We start from the raw sequence: 18,491 nt of genomic DNA, 5'->3' as shown, positions 1-18,491 counted from the left end.
TTTTTCTGGTTTTCCTTCTGACATTATGTTTTCTCACCGTTAGAGGGTCTCTCAATCCCCCTCACCTCTGGAGAAACTTCTCCTTTTCTTTCTTTTACATCCAGAACAAACATGTTCCTGACCCCACCCTCTCCAGTCTGGCACCTTGTAGCACACACATGTGCACACGGCACCCATGTTCACCTCAGGCCTGTGTGCACACGCGCCTACCCGGGTAACCTCTGCGTGTTTTCCCCTCTCGGCCCTCTGTGCATCCACTTTGTCTCTCAGTGGCCGTGCAGCACATGTAGCCGATGCCTCGGTCTGTGGCGGGCTTGTGTGGATGGCGTGGCAGGTTTAGACAATATGTGTAATTGATTGGGGGTCCCAGAGGCATGACGGGTAAAGTGCATTTTGGAACAGGTGATACGAGGGCGTGGTCTGCAGCTCGTAAGGTGTGGGTGAGTGTTCTCACGGCGTACTGGCTCCATCCCTGGGCCCTGTCAGTGTTTGGCGTCCCCTTCTAGAGAGGTTCTGTTCATGTCACACCTGTGGTGTGTGGGCTTCCTTCTGTGCGCGCTGAGCGCCGGCCAGACATGCAGCCTCGGGAGTCAGGAGGCGGCCGGCCTCCCGCCGCACGGCAGAACGTGCACACCCTGGGTGACGTGCTGCACGCGTGCCGCGCCGGGGGCGGGCCTGCATGTGCATATGGGGTGTCGTCGGCACGCTCTTCCCTCCTGGCCCCTGGCTCTGTCTAGTCTTTCACTGTTAGAAGTGATGTGAAGTGAGCATCTCTGTGCTCGGTGTTTCTCAGCTGTGTGGTTATATCTGAATGAGTTAACATAAGAGGAATTGCTGGATCTTTATGTTTTAAGTTTCCTGGATGATGCCTGTCCCAGTCCATAGAAGCTGCATCAGAATGGTGCTCACAGCAGTGTTTCTAGATGCTTCTAGATCCTTCCAACAACAGCTACACTGCTCCCTCCGTCTGACTTTGGCAGTCTGACAGATGGATAGAGGTTTTCTTTCTTTCTGTCTCCTGTGGTAGGAGGCTGAACGTGGGCTGTGTCCATTTTCTTCCCTATAAATGGTCTGAGGATTTTCCTACCAAGTGATGGTGTTTTCTTAGGAATTTGAAAGCAGCTTATTTTAAGGAAGTTTCTTGTTTGTGATAATAGTTGCTGGTATTTTTTCTGAGTTTGTTTTTATTTTTTGACTTGGTTTCTGGTATGTTTTTCTCGGCAGACACTTTTTCTTTTTGGTTTTGTGTTTGAATGCACCAGTCTTCATGGCTTCTGGGCTTTGAGTCAGAGCTAGAGAGGCCTGTCCCACTTGGAGATTATTGTTTTTACTTCTACTGTGGTATTTTCACCAGATGTAACTTTTATTTTTGAGGCACAGTTGACCCTCCCTCTGCTGTCCTTGAGCGAAGCGTATGTTCTCGCGAGAGCTGACCGTGCAGACACCTGCATCGAGTCTCGGGGGGGCGAGCTGCCTTGGCCCGGTGCTGCTCTGCCTGTCCCCGGTCGGCTGGCGCCTTCTCTAGGAGGTGCCTGAGTGGGGTCAGGAAGGATGGACTGTCGCTACGTGTGCGCTAGGAGCTTGCTCCTCTGTCGCTGTGCCTTCCGCCCTGCGGCTCTTGTGCAGCTCTGTGAGCTCTCCTGGTCAGACAGTGCGGCGGTGATAGCGCAGTCACTGGGAGCCCCTGTCTGCACGTCTTCCTGCGGACGTGCGGCCTCGTCTCTCCTGGGGAAGTACTTCCACGGGGATTGCCGTACGTTTAACTTCATAAGAAGCTGCTAAATTGTTTCTGAAGCGGCCGTCCCACTGCGCACCCACGTGTGCGGGGCGCCTGCTTCCCACCTCACCACCTCTGAACGCCCCTTTCAGCACGTTTATCGCCGGCTTCCCTGAGTACACGCAGCCGATGATAGACCACCTGGTGTCCATGAAGATCAACCACTGGGACGGGTAAGTTTTGTGTTTTTGTGTTTGTCTAATCAGTGGTGCGTTATATTAGATCATCTGTCAAATAAGAATTATTTTTTCCCAGAGGAGAGCTTAAATTGAGGTAAGCCTTGAGAATGTCTTCTCGTTGTAGATTCGCATTGTGAGAGAACTCCTGAGAAGGGGTAGGAGCTCTGGTCTGCACGCCTGATGTGTTGGCTCATGGTCTGTTTCCAGTTTGCCCTCCGGAGGCCTTGTGTCACTTGTGTCGGGGGTGTCCTGGCCCCCCTGGGGATGCTGCTGTGTGGGTGTGTGACGGAGGGCAGGCTGCCCCTGCGGGCGGGAGGAGCGTGCTCCCCTGAGCGCTCCCCGACAGGCCCTTGCGCCTGACTCCGCTCTGCGTGGCCTTCTCGGCTGCCTCCCGGAAGCCAGCAGGCTTCTGCAGTGTTTTCCTAACTGTGTAGCAGTTTCTAGGTGTCTTAGCACTGCACAGGCAGGTAACTGTCTCTTTGGAGGGAGGGCTCCCAGTGCTGTCCGGAAAACAGAGGGGCCGCCATGCACCCCGCGGCCGCTCCTCCTCCGGGGAGAGGAGACCGATGTGTTGCAGGAAAGCCTGGTGTGGCCGCCGGTGCCCAGCCTAGATCCAAGGACGCACGCGCCTGTGGTGTAAGCAGCGCCTCGGTTGTGCGTCCGGAGCCCCACTTTTAGGGTGGGCGTGACTTGCAGAAAGCTCATTCTGATCTGCTGGGGAACACGGTCCAGCCTCCGCCTTGGGGGCCACGGCCACGGCTGGCAAAGTGGCCCTGGTGTCCGCCCCTCGCACAGTGAGGCGGGGCTGTCCCCCGGAGCCGGTGCCTCTGTGAGCCGCTCGAGGAGGTGCGGCCTCGCTCCTGGGTCCCTGGCAGGTGACCTTCCTGAGTTGTGTGGATTTCTGACACTTGAGACGTAGCCACAACACCCCTCGTAATGAAGAGCACAAATCCTGTGCCCCGAACCTGCGAGATGTTAGTTAATTGGCCTATTAGTCCATAGGGCGTTTAAAACCAGAATTGCAAATGTGTCACCTGTGGTTTTGGACTAAACTCCCGAGCTGTTGTCGGGACGCTCATTTCGGCTTTCAGTGAGAGGGTGAAGCGGCTTGAGAGTGAACAGAGAGGGACTTTTTGGCGCAAGAAGGTGGTGTCACTGATGCTCAGGGGCAAGACGTGGGGCAGAACGAGCTGCGCCAGGTCGCGGGGGTGACCGACTCTCTGCTTTGTCATTAGTGGGTGTGGGGGTGGTCTGCCTCCAAGGGGTTTGGAGCAAGGCTTTCAGGACCCTGTGGGGCTGCCATTAAAGTCACTTTCAGTCTTTAATGAAATGTGGACGGCCAGGCGCTAGGGCCGCCACAGCTGGGCGGCGGTGCCCCGATGCGGGCCTGGGTTCAGGCCCTTCGTTTGGAAAATTCTCTGTCATTTGTTACAGTCACAGGGTCTTATTTGCTCATTTGTGTTTATTTTTATTGGTGGTTTTGACTAAGTGGCCAGTTGACACTCCTGTATTCTGTCTGTCCCCTCTTTTCGTGAGCTGAATGAAGCTGGAATCGTCACAAGGAAGGCACTCACGGTTCTCCCCATCCTGTCCCCCAGGGTCATCAGGGAGCTGTCTGCGAAGGCTCTGCACAACCTGGCCCAGCGAGCACCTGAGTACAGCGCCACTCACGGTAGGCGTGCCCCGGCTCCCTGCGGGTGCCATGCACACCCACGCACACCCGCGCACACAGGTGTGCACTGTAGGAGCTGGGGACAGGCCACCGTAGGGCACCGAGGTCTGGAGGGCTGAGAACGGCGTCGTGTTTCTTGCTGAGAAGCGTGTGAGTGAGGAACTGGGCTGCGCTTCATCGGGGGACAGAGCAGACGTGACCGCCACGGCCCCTCCAAGGACGGATGCTGCGTGCAGGGCGTCTGCGCCCTGGTGCAGGGCCCGTTACTGCAGGGGACGGGCGGGCGGTGTCACGGAGCTCACGTATTTCTGAAGTAGCTTTTTTTCTTTCTTTCTTTTTTCTTTTTTTTTTTTTTTACTGTGAAGTAATTCACAACATAGTGAAAAATGAGCCTCCTTTTGACAGCTTCTGGCTGCGGAAACAGCCTGCTGTTTGCCGACCTGGGAGAGGCCTGCACTCAGGCCCCTGTGGGTGGCATAGCTGCAGAGTACACCAGCCAGGTCCAAAGTGCCTGCACCCATTGCCATTAAGGAAAGAACCCATCTTCCAGAATAAACTAACCTCTGATTTCAGTGTGAGGAGCCATACGCAGATTTCTATAAATCATACTTTTCCCTGCTGACATTTGTCAGGGTAACTCGCGGTTGCATTGTGGATTTTCATTTGGAGTTGCTGACAGTACTTCTGTTCGCCTCTCACACACTCTGATACGTCACATGAAGCTTTGGGCTATTAGTTCCCAAAGGGCTTTCAGCTCCGTGGTCTGTGCATTACACGTGATGTCAGGAGTCTCTGACTTACGTGTAGTCGAGAATCCTCACGGCCTGAGCCAAGGGGTGCCCAGCCTCGTCGTTTCTCCCCAGTTAAAGAGCACTAACGGGGCGAGGGGTTTCCTCAACTCCTGAACACGGACCGCTGCCCGCTGCCCGCTGCCATGTCTGAGCGCCCACGCGGGACGCCTTTGGCTTGGGTACCATCTGCTTTTCCAGCCTTTGCAGCAGCGCGTCTGTACGTTCAGCGACGCTGAGGCTCAGGGGCACGTGATTTCCCAGGCTGGTGTGGACATGGCCCCTTGTCTGCACTCCACCAGGCTGTGGGGGTCCTGGGACTCTCCCTGCTTTCTGTCCCCAGAGCACCAAAGGCTTCCTTTGCTCTGGGCAGGGGAGGCAGGGCTCCCGCCCTGAGTTGCGTTGTGCACGAGTGTAGGCTCCTGCCACTTGGCCTCCATCCCGCACTGCGCCCAGGCAGAGTCAGTCCGGGCCACTTAGTCACAGGAGGGACCTGGTTCTCCCTTCTCACTTGTGTCCTTGCTCTGTGTCTGGGGGCCCCGGGAATCCCGGGGATTGGGAGGTTTCCCACTCCACCCCTGCTCACTTCTCTGGGTGCCTAGGAGGCTTTGACATGTTGTGCTAGTGGCCCTTACAAAGGTAACTTTCCATGGGTACGTGCCCCCTTTGGATCCTCCTGTGTGCGTTCATCCACGTGTCCTCCTGCCCCTGTCCTTTGCAGTCCTCCCGCGCCTGCTGTCGATGACGCAGAGTCTGGATCTGCCCACACGGCACGGGGCTGTGCTTGCCTGTGCGGAGGTTACCCGAGGCCTGGACAGACTGGCGGCACAGGAGGACAGGTAGGGGAAGCCCTGAGGTCCCAGGAGCCACTGTGGTCTTGAGCCGGGAGCCCATCTACCTTCACGTGTATTTATTTGTGACGGGGTCACAGAGTCTTCAGGCTCCCGTGTTTTGTCTGACCCAAGTCTGTTAGTGTCCTCTCCCCGGCGAGCTGTCTCTCTTCAGCAGCAGCCAGTGAGCATCTGGCTGTTAAGTAGCTGTTTCCTTTGCCGCCTCCTCTCTCCAGGGGTATCGAGTTAGGTTACAGGAGCAGATGTGCTGTCAGAGACGGCACTCGGTAGCTCATGTGTTTGGTGTTCTCTGCTCACCGTCACTTTCATCATTTAAAATACCAGAGAGTGTAAATGTGAACATCTCCCCGAGACCGACTCCAGCTGGCAGGGTCCTAGCAGGGAATGGGAGAGCGTGTGGGGTCGGTCAGCGGGGCCTCGCCACGCACACCATACTTCGTGAGCTTGTAGGGCTGCTTCTTGGATTTCTACTTCTTCTTCAACAAAAGGAGAAACTCACAACACAACACACTGCAATGTCCACAGCCCGGTTCCTGGGCTGCAGTGAGGGGCCCTGCTTGGTCCCGTCGGATAGCCCTGCCTGACTCCCCGAGGGCAGGTGAGGCAGGTGCTGGCGGCCAGCACGGGCTTTGGTTCCATCCAGCCCACTGCGCGCCACGGCTCGGATGCACAGTGTCCCGCAGCCTTCATGACTCCGCGTGGGGGTGAGATGGCACCTGGGGGCCAGGCTGAGGACTCGGGGTCTCTGGCAGTGCTCTCTGTGGTCGGGCAGAGAGCAGGTGCAAGCCAGAGCCCTGCCCCAGCAGGGGGGATACACGGGGCATGACAGCATGGGTGGGGTGTCCACCAGGGCAGGCCAGAGAGACCAGCGCAGCTGTCTGGGGAGCCGGTGGAGGTACCTGACCGGGACACAGGCCTTGCTAAGCCCCGGGCTGCCCTCGCGCTTGTTATGCTCAGGGCCTCAGCTGTTGTGTTTGAACCCGTGCAGGCCTGTCACAGACTACCTGGGCGACGCGGCGGTGGACGGCCTGAAGCACATTCACCAGCAGGTCCGTGTGCAGCTCACCGGAGGGTCTGTTTCTCCAGGGTTCCTGGCGCCTGCAAGCGTCTGCTGCCCTTTCGAGCTCCCGCCGCCCTCCTCAGCCGTGTTTGAAGCCGCAGGCTGATGACTGGGATGGTCCTGCTGAGGACCAGTCCTGGGGCCCATTGTTGGAAGCAGCTCTCTTCCTTTGGACTCCCTGGTGGCCAGCACCTGGGGGTTCATCTGGGGTGGGAGGGGCCTCCTGGGGGCGCACGCACGCGCTCTCCTCCTGCATGGTCAGCACCTTGGGCGGCCCAGGAGGCCACTAATTAGGCCAGTGCAGGTGACACGGCCTCTCCTGTCTGCACCTGTTCCCTGGGAGCCTAGCCACTCAGGCACGTTCCACACCTTCCCGGAGACGCCACACTGAGTAAGCAGGAAGGCTTTGATTCCCAGCTGCGTCCCCACACTGGGACCCGAGTCTGAAATCCCTCCCAGCATCTGTGCGTGCACGTCTCTGGGGAAGGTGTGTCGATTTTGTGAGACTTTGAAATCTTCTAGGCTCTGTGATTCTAAGGAGGTAACGTGTGAACGAAGGCCTACCGGGTGACACCCAGATCCCCCACGAGGACGCCAAGGGGTAGCGTTAGTTGTTCGGATGGAGTTTTGTCTTCATTCTGGGTTGTCTCTTTATAGGACGACACACCATCTTGATATCAGATCCTCCTGTGTATGCCATTGGCTTTATGACTTTGGCGAATGCATTCAGTCTGTCTGGGGCGGTGCGGTACTGCGAGGCAGTGCTGGGAGGGCTGCGGCGTGGAGCCTCAGGGCCACTGAGCCAGGGCCCGCTGTCCGCAAGTGCAGGAGACCGTAGAGCCTGCTCCCCTGAGTTTTTGTGGGAAATGGAGACGGCGTTTGCCAGGCTCCGTTTCGTCCTGGTGCCAGCGTGACGGTGCAAGTGGGGTGGCTCTCTGTGCCTCAGTTTCCCCTTCTACACGAGGGGGACACAGGAAAGCGGGCTGCCACGAGGTGCTCGCTGGGAGTAGAGTGGGCTCCGTGCTCAGGACCCTGGTCAGCTCTCCGGGACAGCAGCCTGAGAAATGTGTGCTGCATGTCCCCGTCCTTCCCGTCCCCTCGAGCTCAGGGACGTTGTGTGTCTGCTGCGGTGTTTTAAGAATCCGTCAATTTAAATACCTAACTCTCACTTCTTCTTTCAGCTTTACGAGCGTCAGTTGTACAGGTAAGCTTCACAAACCCTGCGTTCTCCCGTTCCGTGTCTCAGGAAAGATCTCTCATCAGTAAAGGTTGGGGTGGCCTGGGGCTCCTGCTGGTGCCTGTCCTGTGTTTACTTGATTTGAAGGGTGTCACAATCACAGGATGTGGCTGGTGTTCGTAAGCTTTGGTGAGGTTTCCGTGTCCTGTAAAGAAAAGTGTGGTTCTGTGGGCGCGGGTCGCTGTGGCTGCCACGGGGCCGCAGCCGTAAAGCTGAGCCGCAGGCCGGTCCCGTCCGTCCCCCTGTCTGTGCAGATGGGGTCTCACTGTGACGTCCTTGCTTGAAGGTCTGGCTTCCTTCACGTAGCGTGAAGTTGCAGAGAGTTGACGGTGTTGAGGCGTGTGCCGAGGTGTGTCACTGTATGCGGCTTGGTGGTGCACACATGCTTGCTGTGATTATCTGTCCGCCCGGTGTGGGCATTTGGGCTGGTGCAGCTGTTCTACTTGGGAGAAACCTGCTGTGAACGTTGGCGCTCGGGTCCTCGAGTAGAAGTGTGTTCCCACCTTTCGTGGGCACATACCTGGGAGGTGTTCCTGGGCCGGCCCGCACGGGTGTGTCTTTAAGGCCCCGACAGACTCGTCCAAAGGGCTGTGCCCCTGGGCCTCCAGCAGCAGCGGTCAGGAGCCCCCGCCCCCCGAGGGTCACGTATCCCTGTGGCCTGGTGACTGTGGCACCTTCTCCTGCTTGTCTTCTGTCCTCTTCTGTAAACTGACTATTCGAATCTTTTGCTTGTTAAAAGGTTTTCATGATGTGTTTGCTCCCTGAGCTGTCAGCAGTCTACTGTTCTAGATATGAGCTCTTTATGTCCCAGAGTTTTCTCCCAGACTGAGGCCTGCCTTTTCATTTTTCTTAGTAGCTCTTTAACATAACCCTGTGGGTAGTTAGCATGGACTGTTCTCCTTTGTTCTTGACGCGTTCACCTCTTCCTAAGAGTGCGGGGTCTGCTCTGACCCCTGGCCGGGGGCCCCCCTTCCAGGGATTCCCGTGTGAAGCTTTTTTCAGAAGTACTCGGGTGACCTTCTGGCAGTTGGCTGGCATTGCCCCTGGCTGGCTTGGCACCTGTTCTGAATTAATTTAAAGTTGATCTTCTGTGCTCCTGCTCTCTTTCAGAATCCTGTTTTCTGGGCAGCTCTGTCCATGACAGTCCATGGACTGTTCCCATTAACAGACCCCCCTCGCCCCACAAACAGCCCTGTGCTTGAGCCAGTGCATCAGCACGAGTAGGGCTCAGCCGTGTCCCGTGAGCGGCTGTGGGACGTGGCTGGGTCTGCGCCGGGAACTTTCGTGGCTCCATGGGCCCCGTAGTTGGTAGAGAGATGCACCTGAGGTCTTGGGATGCTTCCATAGTGTTGTCCCCTTTAGCTGTCCTTCCACTCTGGTTGGGGTGGGATCTCAGTGCTGTCCTGCAGGTGACACACCTCCTGAGTGACTCACGGGCTCGGCGGGTTAGTGCACGTCTCACGGGCAGGACCTGGTGGAGCGCTGTGTGTACCTGGCCACACCGCAGCTGCACGGTGTGGCCTGAGCCCAGGGAAGGGGGCGGCACGGCTGTGTCTTCCGGTGTGCACGTGACTGCTCCGGGTTCAGGCTTTCCTTGATGGCTGGCGAGCAGGGGTCAGCGCCTGGACAGCTCCCACTGGGCTCTTGACTCTTACACTACCGCTGTCTGTGCCGGTCACAGCCAGCTCTCCACCTGTTCTAACAGGAAAAAGGACGAGTAGAGAGCGTGCCCAGTTCTTGCCAGTGCGTGCTTGAGCCCTGGAAGGCGAGGCCGCAGTGCTCGGGCCGATGCCGCAGGGCGAGGGAATGCGGAGTGCGGGGTGCAGCTCTGCCGGGTAGCCGGCAGCTGATGATGGTGTCTGTTCGCTTTGTTTCAAATCTTTTTGAATTTGTTTTAAGTTTCGTTTTTAGTGATAAGTCTCAAGAATAGATTATACCCTTCAGTGAGGTCAGTGCACAGAGACAAAGTGCATGGCCTCCTGCTGCCACAGCAGCTCCCTGGGCGGGAGAGGCCTGTGTGTCCTGCAGTGTTTATTCACTGTGTGTGACTCACGCACACGCCTCGGCAGAGGCCCCGGCCGGTGACCACAGAGGTGAGGTCGCCCTGCCCTGTGTCACACCTGGGCCTGAGGGTTCCTGCCGAGGCTTGAACTCGACTGGAAGATGTGAGCGTGTGTGGGGTGTGCAGGTGGTGACCGCCCCCGGGGCTGAGCACTGTGTTCTGGCGCGGCCCAGCCTCTCTCTCTTTGTTTTCAGGACACCTTCCTTTGTCCTGTCTTACACTGGGTGCTGTTCCACATGGTGGGCTCGCAGGTTGTTCCCTTGTGGCCGGGCCTGGCACACGCACCGTGTGACTGGTGAGGACGCCGGTGTTGCCCACAAAGGAGGCCTGCCAGTGTGGTTGTCCCTTAGCGGGGACACCACGCCGATCTGTCTGGGTTCAGGGGAGACCTCCAGAAGGTCGGTGTGCCAGTGAGGGGCACACACCGCTGATGAAGGAGCTGGGGCGGGCAGTTTCATGACACGTGAAGCCCCGTTTTCTAGGCCCGCCCCCCGCCCGAGTCAGTCACACGAGGACTCGCCAGAGCCTGCCTGTCTGACCCACTGTTGTTCCCACGCTTGTTGTCTGGGCTTTGCGTGGAAACCGGCTTTCCCTTCTCGCCCCCAGGCCGCTGTCGATCTGCTGGCACCCACGCTCTCGCCAGTGTGCCCAAACTCACGGGCATCGCGTTTGTTCTCCGCCCAGCTTGTCCCAGACTCGGCCTGTGGGAGCGTGTTTGAGCGGAATGCTGTCATCTTAACAAGGTCCCCTTACTCTCTGAGCATTTCTTTGTAGCAAGATCTTTTTAAATCTTTCTCAAAATTTTTTTTTGGTTTTTGTCTCTACCCCATTGATGGTGTTGGGTGCAGTTCTTCTCAGGTTTGGGTTTTTTATCTTCTGAGTTTCCATTTGTGTCTCTTTTATGCCTTCAGTCCCCTCCTTGAGCTTGTGTCTCCCTCTGCTTCCGCGGCACACGCGACCCCGGGAGCTGCTGTAACGGCCTCGTGCGCTACTGAGTCCTTCCTGGTGCTTGTGGGTTGTGTTTTCTAACTGATTCTTGGGTGGATGCCAGTGGTGTGAGGTTTTTGTCGCTGGGGCCAGGGTGCAGCTGCTGGCCACTGCCTTCTGCTGGGTCTGTAACTGGTCACCATTATTTGGCTCCTTTCCAGCTGGCACTGAAGGGCCTTTGGTGGGTCCAGAACCAGCTCACAGACATGCCTTGTGCACAACCAGGTTCTGCCCCTCCTGCTGCCAGGGCTCCTCCTGCCGTGTGGGCTCCCGTGAGTGTCCTGCCTTCTTACAAGCATTTCTTTCCTCTTGGGCTCAGGTGGTTCCTTTTCTTGCACGTGTGGCTCATGACCCCCAGCCCCCATAAGCTTGAGGACACCCCAGCAGGGCTCTGGGCCTCCCCACCCTCTGCCTCCATCTCCTCAACTTCACTGACGGGAGCCTCCTTGGCTTGGCTGTAACCCTGAATCTGGGACCGCCATTGGCTGTGCCTGCTTCCCTCCCCCCAGACTCAGTTCTGTGTCTGAGCCTTCCTTCCCTAGAGGTCATCCAGTTGCCTAGTTGTTGAAGGTGGGGGGGAGGGGGGTATTATTCCTCTGTCTGGGACAGAAGCTGGAGTCTCCTAAACTGACCACGGTCTCCTCGTGGCGTGATCCTATGTTCACTTCCACCACTTTCCTGTGGTCGGCGTCAAGGGTTAGGTGTCCGGAACGGGCAGTGCTGCGTCTCCCTGCTTTTCTTCCTGAGGAATATCAGTGTGGCTTCCTTGGACTGGATGCTGGGCACTTCCTGGTGTCGCTGCTTTCACAGAGTAAGCGTTGAGCACTGTTTGGAGCTTGTTCTGTGTGACCGTACAGTGTGGTTACTGGTTGTGAGGGTTATAGTGCCCAGTGGAACCCAAGAATCAGAATGACCCCATCTGGAGGATGGCTATGGCACATTTTCCATTGCTTGCTGCGAAAGCTGTTCAGCAGCAGGAACAAAGGTGGCCGGGCAGCCTCTTACCGGTGTTTGCAGCCCAGGGCCCCACCTGTCACTTAGAGAGGAGGTTTCACGTTCTGTGTGATAAAGACGTTAACTCTGACTGTTTTCGCTGCTTTTCAGGGGTCTCGGAGGAGAACTGATGAGGCAAGCAGGTAGGTCTGAGCCCTGGGCTCGTGCATGACTACGTCCAGAGGGCGCTTGCTCACACTGTCCGGTGCTGCCTGTTCTTTGTGGTACCGAGTGGCCCGGTGGTTCTCCGGGTCAGAATGCGGCTGTGGTGTGCCTGGCCGCACGCTGCAGTCCTGGGTCCACCGCAGCTCCTGCTCCTGTGCTCTGATGTGTTTTGGGCGGGGCTGGGCTGGGGTGGGCTGAGGTGTGATTTGTCTTTCACAAAAGGGATAGTGACGGTAGGACTGCGTGCTGGCGTTGCTGTCTTTCCCCCCTCAGAACACTATTTCTGTATCGCTATGACAAAGAATGGCGTTTCACATTCTGTTTACTTCGCTGGGAATGGGTGCAGGTGCCTAGCTTTCCTGGAGCCCCAGCTAAAGCCGCCGGAAACCCCAGGGCTCCTCTGACTGTCTGGTAGTCGTTGTGTTTGTCAGGTGCCTGGCTGCGTGTGGCTGGGGTCTGGGTGCAGGGGATCCCCTCACCAGGGAGGGGAGAAGGGAGGAGGGCCAGTAGGCTCTGAGGGCAGGCCCGGGTGGGGTGAGCACTGGGGGGACTCTTGGCACATGGGGGGCTGGGCGGCACTGCCAGTCTCCCCTCCCACGGCTGCCCTATCCCACCAGGCTCCTTTGTGTCTGCATAGCACCCTGGCCTGACCCTGCAGGGTGGGTGCTCCGTTCCTTCCTGGAACTCTTGTCCCCTTGCTTCTGAAACAATCCGTTGCACTGGCTCTCACCATTCCTTTCGTGAACTTCCTCCTATGTGCCCTGCCCCACCTGGTTGGTGTCCCATGACTGTCCCTGTCCCCCTGCCCCCGTGGGGCAGTCCGTGCCTGCCAGGAAGGGTGTGCTGCATGCCTCACTGCTCTCACTCGCCCCAAATCCTCTTCTCACAAAGCACTGCTGGTTTTTTGCGTGTGCTTCAGTCCTTGTTCAGGATCCTTCGTTTCTTTAAGGAGCAGTGATCAGGTGCACACCCTTGCATGGCTGCAGAGGGCGTCTGGCTGAGCTTCCTGGACACCCTGTACTCCGATCTCAGCGGCTTCAGAGCTGACCTCCAGAGGCGCCCCTGGTGGCCGAGGGGCCTTGGTGCAGGACTGGTGTCCCAGGACGGGCCCTGTGGCAAGTGCTGCCCTAGAGAAGGGGACAGCCCTGCCCAGTGTGGGGGGGCCACGGGGGGTGCCCTGCAGCCACCAGGTGACGTGTGCTGGGCTCCTGGAGGATGAGGCAGTACCTCTGGGCCGTGGGCAGGAAGTGTGTGGGGCAGGGCCTGGGCGGGATGGGAGTCGTAGGCCCTGGGGAGCAAAGGGCACAGTGAGGGGGTGTGGGCAGGACCTCGGGGCCGTGGCTGGTCACGGTGGAGTTCTTGAGTTTCCCTGGTATAGTGGCCTGGCAGGGGCGGTGTCCCCAGCATTGCCCACATCTAAGTCAGACCATACCGCACAGCAGTTGGCCTTCCTGCACAGGGTCCTGGGGGCAGTTTGGAAAGCAGCATCATCAACACTTGCCCGTGCCCTTGTACCACTGCAGCTCAGCTGTGCTCAGAGGTACAGGCAACCCCACTGGGCACGCGTGTCCCGGGGGGATGTGCATCGCATGAGGCGGAGGAGCTGTGTACGGAGGTGCTGACGGTAGTCGAGGAAACCAGAGTAAACCTCCGTGCAGAGTTGGTGCTGGTCCGTGAGAGGGAAATGCAGCCACTTGCTGAGGAAACAAGCTGACATGGGGGAGGGGGGGTTGGACAGGCGGCGGTGGCAGCAGAGCTAAACCAAGTTCCCTGCAAATCCGAGTGAAAGTGTCACCCCAGACTCCCCCCAGATGAGGCTGGCGAGGACCTCAGACCCCCAGCCATTCGTTACAAGGCTTCTTCCAAGTAAGTTGTTTTGGTTTCGGTGTTTTCTTTACGGAAGTACGGAAGGATGCACCGGCGTCGTAGACAGCTCCACAAAGCGACGTGAGGAAACCTGATTTCAGTTCCTAGGACTCTTCCTGATGGAGATGGCTGGTCCCAGGGCCCCGGCGGGCTGTGTCCGCAACGGACTGCAGCCCCCAGGGGACACAGCCCCCAGGGGCCTCATCGCCTCATGTGCACACACTTGGGGAGGTCCACATGGTCGAGCCCAAGGAGATGCTCACGACCCTTCAGCCCTTGGCTGACCTGTGTCCGTCCTGGTCCCCTGGCACAGCCTGTGGGGCGCCTCTCCGTGTCAGCACCCACGTTCCTGTGCACCACCTCCAGACACCAGAGGTCGTTTCTGCGAGCCCACACGTGGGACGGCTGAGAGGCTGCCCTTGGACCAAGGCGAGCCTGCGGCGCTTGGATGAGGACCTGGTCGGGGCCCTCGGGTGCGGAGCCGTTAAGACCCCCCTGCACGCCCCCCGCAGCTCACGACCGGTGCAGGCTGTCCGGGCGGGCTTCGGGGCGTGTGTGGCGCCGTGCGGGTGCGCCCAGCTCGCAGCCGGGGCGGCTCCGGGGGCAGCCCGTGTCCCGGCATCAAGGCTGCAGAGAGAAAGGAGAGGCCGGAAAGGCCGTTTGTGATCTAGCAACTGGCGGTTGGGATTCTTCCGAGAGCTTTGTCTTGTGGAATTGGGATCCTGTTGGGATCCTAGCTTCCCGTGCCAGTGGGTCGGTTGCTCCAGCTTTGCCACAGCAGCTGCTGGATGCGCACGGGGATGCGCACCCATGCTGTTGTCAGCAAACCACTGTCAGGAGCTCAGGAGAAGTGTCTTTTCAAGGCAGGAGACAGGGGCTCTGAGGCCCTTCCTCACTTGCTGGGGAGGTGCACCCCGGAGTCCGCACCCGGGGCAGCTTGTGGCTTTGGGCTGCCTCCCCAGGTCGGCCCGGCCATGACAGGGGAGCAGAGCGTCCCTGCTCAGCTCAGTTGTGTCCCGGTGGTGGGACGGGGAGACCTGAGCGGTGGCCGTCCCCGGCATCCTCCTGCGTCTTCGGCACCACGGCTCCCCTGTGCCAGAGTAATTACCGCATAGAAAAGCTGCTTTGTTTTGTCCAAAGATGAAAAAACAAAACCAACCCTACTGCTATTTTGGTGTTTTTATGCCGCCCCAGAGTCTCAAGGGTTTTGCTTGGGGGATAGCTGTGCTTTGTGGTCCGTTGTGGGGGCTGAGTCGGGGGAGCCCTCCATCCTGCTCTCCTGCCTCCCCCTGCTGTCTGTGCCGGGAAGCTGCCTAGAAGGGGTGCACCTTGCGGGGCGCTGCTGCTTTCGGAGGGCCGCTGGCCCCAGTCTGTTTGGGCAGCACAGGACGGAGAAGATGAGGTTGGCCAAGGCATGCAGAAGATTGTGACTTAGTCACCAGAAGGAAGTGAGCCCTGGCATTTTCTTATTCTTTTCTTTTTTAAAAAATGTTTATTTTTGAGAGAGAGACTGAGAATCCTAAGCAGGTTCTGAGCTGCTAGCACAGAGCTCGATGCGGGGCTCCAACTCACGAATGACGAGATCATGACTTGAGCCGAAGTCGGACGCTTAACCGACTGAGCCCCCCAGGCCCTAGTCTTGTCTTGAGCATGCATTACTGATTTGCCTGCTGCGGCGGGGGGGGGGGGGGGGGGGGGGGGGGGGGGGGGGGGGGGGGGGGGGGGGGGGGGGGGGGGGGGGGGGGGGGGGGGGGGGGGGGGGGGCGGCGAGGACCGGCCGCTGGCTTCCTGGCACGTGCTGCTCTCGGAGCGTCTCCCAGTTCCGTACACAAGACGGTAGTGTTTGTTCTAGCTAAAATTCATTTAAACGTAGCCTCATACCTGCCTTTACAAAAATCTCTTTATTCCTTTCTGTGCTTCTGAACTTCCAAGGGGACCCTTTTCCTCGCTCTTCAGTGGTCTCCACGGTGTGTGTCTGCTGGCAGTAGACTGATCTGTCTGAGAATGTCTTTCTGCCTTCATTCCTAAAGGCTGCTCTTGCTGGCCGCAGAAGTGACGTTCAGCATTAAGTGTGCGTGTATTTATCTGCACTTTAAAGACAACACTGTATCGCTCCTGCAGGTTTCCCCGTTTTGGGAGGAAGTTACCTGCACTCGGAGGCAATCTGTTACTTTACTCTGCTTCTCTGGCCTCTTTGAGGTTGTGTCTTCGTGTCTGGTTTTCGTGGCTCACACAGCAGACCTAGAACGGGGCTAATGGGTCCCGATAATCTGCAGTGCCAGTGGCTTGTTTGGGTCACTTTTGAAAAAACTCAGCCCTCCTGTCTTAACATTTTGCTTCCCTGCTCCTGAGGCTCTAGGCTCGCACGGCCGACCTGCTTCTCCTCTCTCCACGTCTTGTCCGTCTCTCCGTTTGCTGTCCTTTTCATGGTTTTTTGCCCCATATTCCATGTTGTGCATGCTCTCTTCAGCTGTGTCTATTACCCTCACCCATCGGATTTTAAGTTCTTGTGTTTTTGTGTTTCAGAATTTATTTCTTAATAACTTCTATCTCATTAGTTTTTAATAATTTACCTTTTTGAACATTTTTCTTTAAGTTTATTTATTTTGAGAGAAGAGCAGAGGAGAGCGAGCGAGAGAATCTCAAACAGGCTCCCTGCTGACAGAGCCTGACACAGGGCTCCCACTCCAGAACCACTAGCTCATGACCTGAGCCCAAGTTGAACGCTTATCATACTGAGCCGCCCCTGTGCTCCTGAACAAAATAAGCATTTAGAATCGATGTCTAATAACGTCGTTTTCTAGAGCTTGGGTAGTTCTGGATATTGGGTATGAAAAGTTCGAGAGGTACTTTGAGCTCAGGACTGTTTGCTCCCCCAGAGGGTCTTTCCATCAGCTTCTGTCTGGAGGCCAGGGGTGTGAGCAGTCCTCGTGCCTCCCTCCCTTGCAGGCCTGGGGGGGTTCCGTGCCAGCTAAAGCCAGCGAACCAGGCTGGGGTGTGGTCCTTTGGGTTCAAGGCCTACGTGAGGGTTTCCCCGTTTGCCCTCAGTCGCTCTGAGTCCACACTCCGTCCCAGTGGCCCAGGAGGCTCGTGGATGCTCTGGCCATTTTCCTGGGTTTTCGAGTGCGAGCCGCCTCTGGCAGAAGCTGCTCAGGTCCGGGGTGTGGCCCCTGTCTGTGCCTGGGGCTCCGCTTTCCTGGGAGCTCCCCCGTGACTTCAAGGACATAGAGTTTGTCTCTACTTCTGTCCAGCTTTTTTAAAATGTTGTCTTAGCTGGTAAGTTGGTCTGAGTGACCTAGGAATAAAGCTCTTTTTTGTTTTTGTTTTTAACTTAATAGAATGCATTTAAAGCTCATGTGCAGGGCAAATCTTTAAGAAAATTATTTTTTTTTAAATGTTGAGGACTTGGATTTTCTAGTCCTTAAAACACTGTAAAGCCATTCAAAGCAGAGTGGCATTTCCTCAGGAGCAGGCAGACTGGTAGAACGGAAGACAGGATCCAGAAACAGACTCTGATGTAACAACACGCAGGACACACAGGAGCCTCCGGCGCTGGTGGGGAAGGAGGCTTACTGAGGAGGGGGGAGGCCGTGCACAGCCGCGGGGCAGAAATTAAAATCGTATCCCCACACCATGCGTATCCAGAGTGAAATTTCTGATTAAAAACTTAAATACAAAAAACAGAACTTAAAAAACTTGGAAGAAATTTTAGGAGATAGCATTAGTCTCCAAAAAACGCCGTAACTTGGAAACTTTCAGATCTGCACCAGAGCCCAGAGAAATAGCGCGCGGAGCCTTGTGTGTTGCGCTTCTGTCGCAGCGAGTCTGTTTCCTCGCGTCGGAAAGCAGATCCAGACCCGGGTTCTTACTGCTCCGTCGGCCGGTTCTCGCCGGCAGCCCAGCTTTCTCCTGTGTCTTGACATTGGCTCTGGGCTTGGGGACACCTGAGCCTTTCAGATTGCCGGAGCAGATACTTGGATGCTCGCCGCGAGTGGTGGCACCAGGGCTGCTGCGGGTGCCCAGAGGCCGGGACTTCTCCTTCCAGGCGGCCGCAGCCCCCGTTGCACAGGCTCAGGCAGGGCTCTGGCCCGGGCGTGGGAGCTGTGCGGGCTCTCCACTCAGCCCTCGGCTGGCGGCCCTTACGATTAGAAGTGTGGAGGTTCCTCCATCCTGGTGCCACCGCAGGGGCTCTGGGTGCAGAGCTGTGCAAGGGCAGGCGGGCAGTCCACGTCCACAGGCGCGTGTGGCCGCCTTGTGTGTGGTGACCAAAAACTGGAGGGAGCACTCAGCCTGCCGGAGAAATCCTGAACGACTTGTTTTGTGTCCCGAGTACAGAGTGTCACACGTCTGCTCGTTAGAGAGAGAAGCAGGGTGGTGGTCGGAGTCTGCTGGTGGCCCGGGAGCCCCTGGAGCCGGGTGGGACGTCATTCCTGGTGACGGGTAGTGGGAGTCAGGAGCTGTGAGGACGGGGGCAGGCTCACCTTTGGTCTGGGGCACCCTGGGCACACATGGACTGTGCAGCTGCTCCGGCTAGCGGTACCCGGCACAGCTGGGCAGGCCTGATGTCCCTGAGTGAGGGAGGCAGGCCCCGCCCTCTCCCCCCGCACACCGCACTGGGCGGGAGCTGTTGTCGGCAGCACCAGGGTCTGGTGGCCTTTGTCCCAAGTCCAGCTGGGCTGCCTGACTGCTGTCACACCCCAGCGTGGGCCTAGTCCCAGGGGTCAATCTGGGAGGTGGGGAGGGGGTTTAGAGGGACCCCGGAGAGGGAGTGTGTGTGGCGGCAGTGCTGTTCCTTCCGGTGTCTCTGGAAGTGTGAGTGTGGGTGTGGTTCCACCAGGCACCTGGGGACGGTGA

At 57.7% G+C, this 18,491-nt stretch overlaps 1 protein-coding gene across 4 annotated transcripts in view; it reads left to right on the top strand.

Moving 5' to 3' along the window:
• The window catches only part of TBCD (tubulin folding cofactor D), a 149,575-nt gene that overhangs the window by 109,241 nt on the left and 21,843 nt on the right, over positions 1–18,491 (top strand). For all 4 annotated transcript variants that reach the window (XM_029928649.1, XM_029928652.1, XM_029928650.1 and 1 more), the window contains exons 17-22: positions 1,870–1,950; positions 3,555–3,628; positions 5,138–5,255; positions 6,256–6,316; positions 7,509–7,531; positions 11,718–11,749. In XM_029928649.1, coding sequence (XP_029784509.1) covers positions 1,870–1,950; positions 3,555–3,628; positions 5,138–5,255; positions 6,256–6,316; positions 7,509–7,531; positions 11,718–11,749 — 389 coding nt within the window. The remainder of the gene's footprint in view (positions 1–1,869; positions 1,951–3,554; positions 3,629–5,137; positions 5,256–6,255; positions 6,317–7,508; positions 7,532–11,717; positions 11,750–18,491) is intronic.

Source organism: Suricata suricatta, chromosome 17 (genome assembly GCF_006229205.1).
Source record: "Suricata suricatta isolate VVHF042 chromosome 17, meerkat_22Aug2017_6uvM2_HiC, whole genome shotgun sequence".
Lineage (NCBI taxonomy): Eukaryota > Metazoa > Chordata > Mammalia > Carnivora > Herpestidae > Suricata > Suricata suricatta.
The sequence above is the reverse complement of the archived record's forward strand: the minus strand, read 5'-3'. Positions and strand labels throughout refer to the sequence as shown.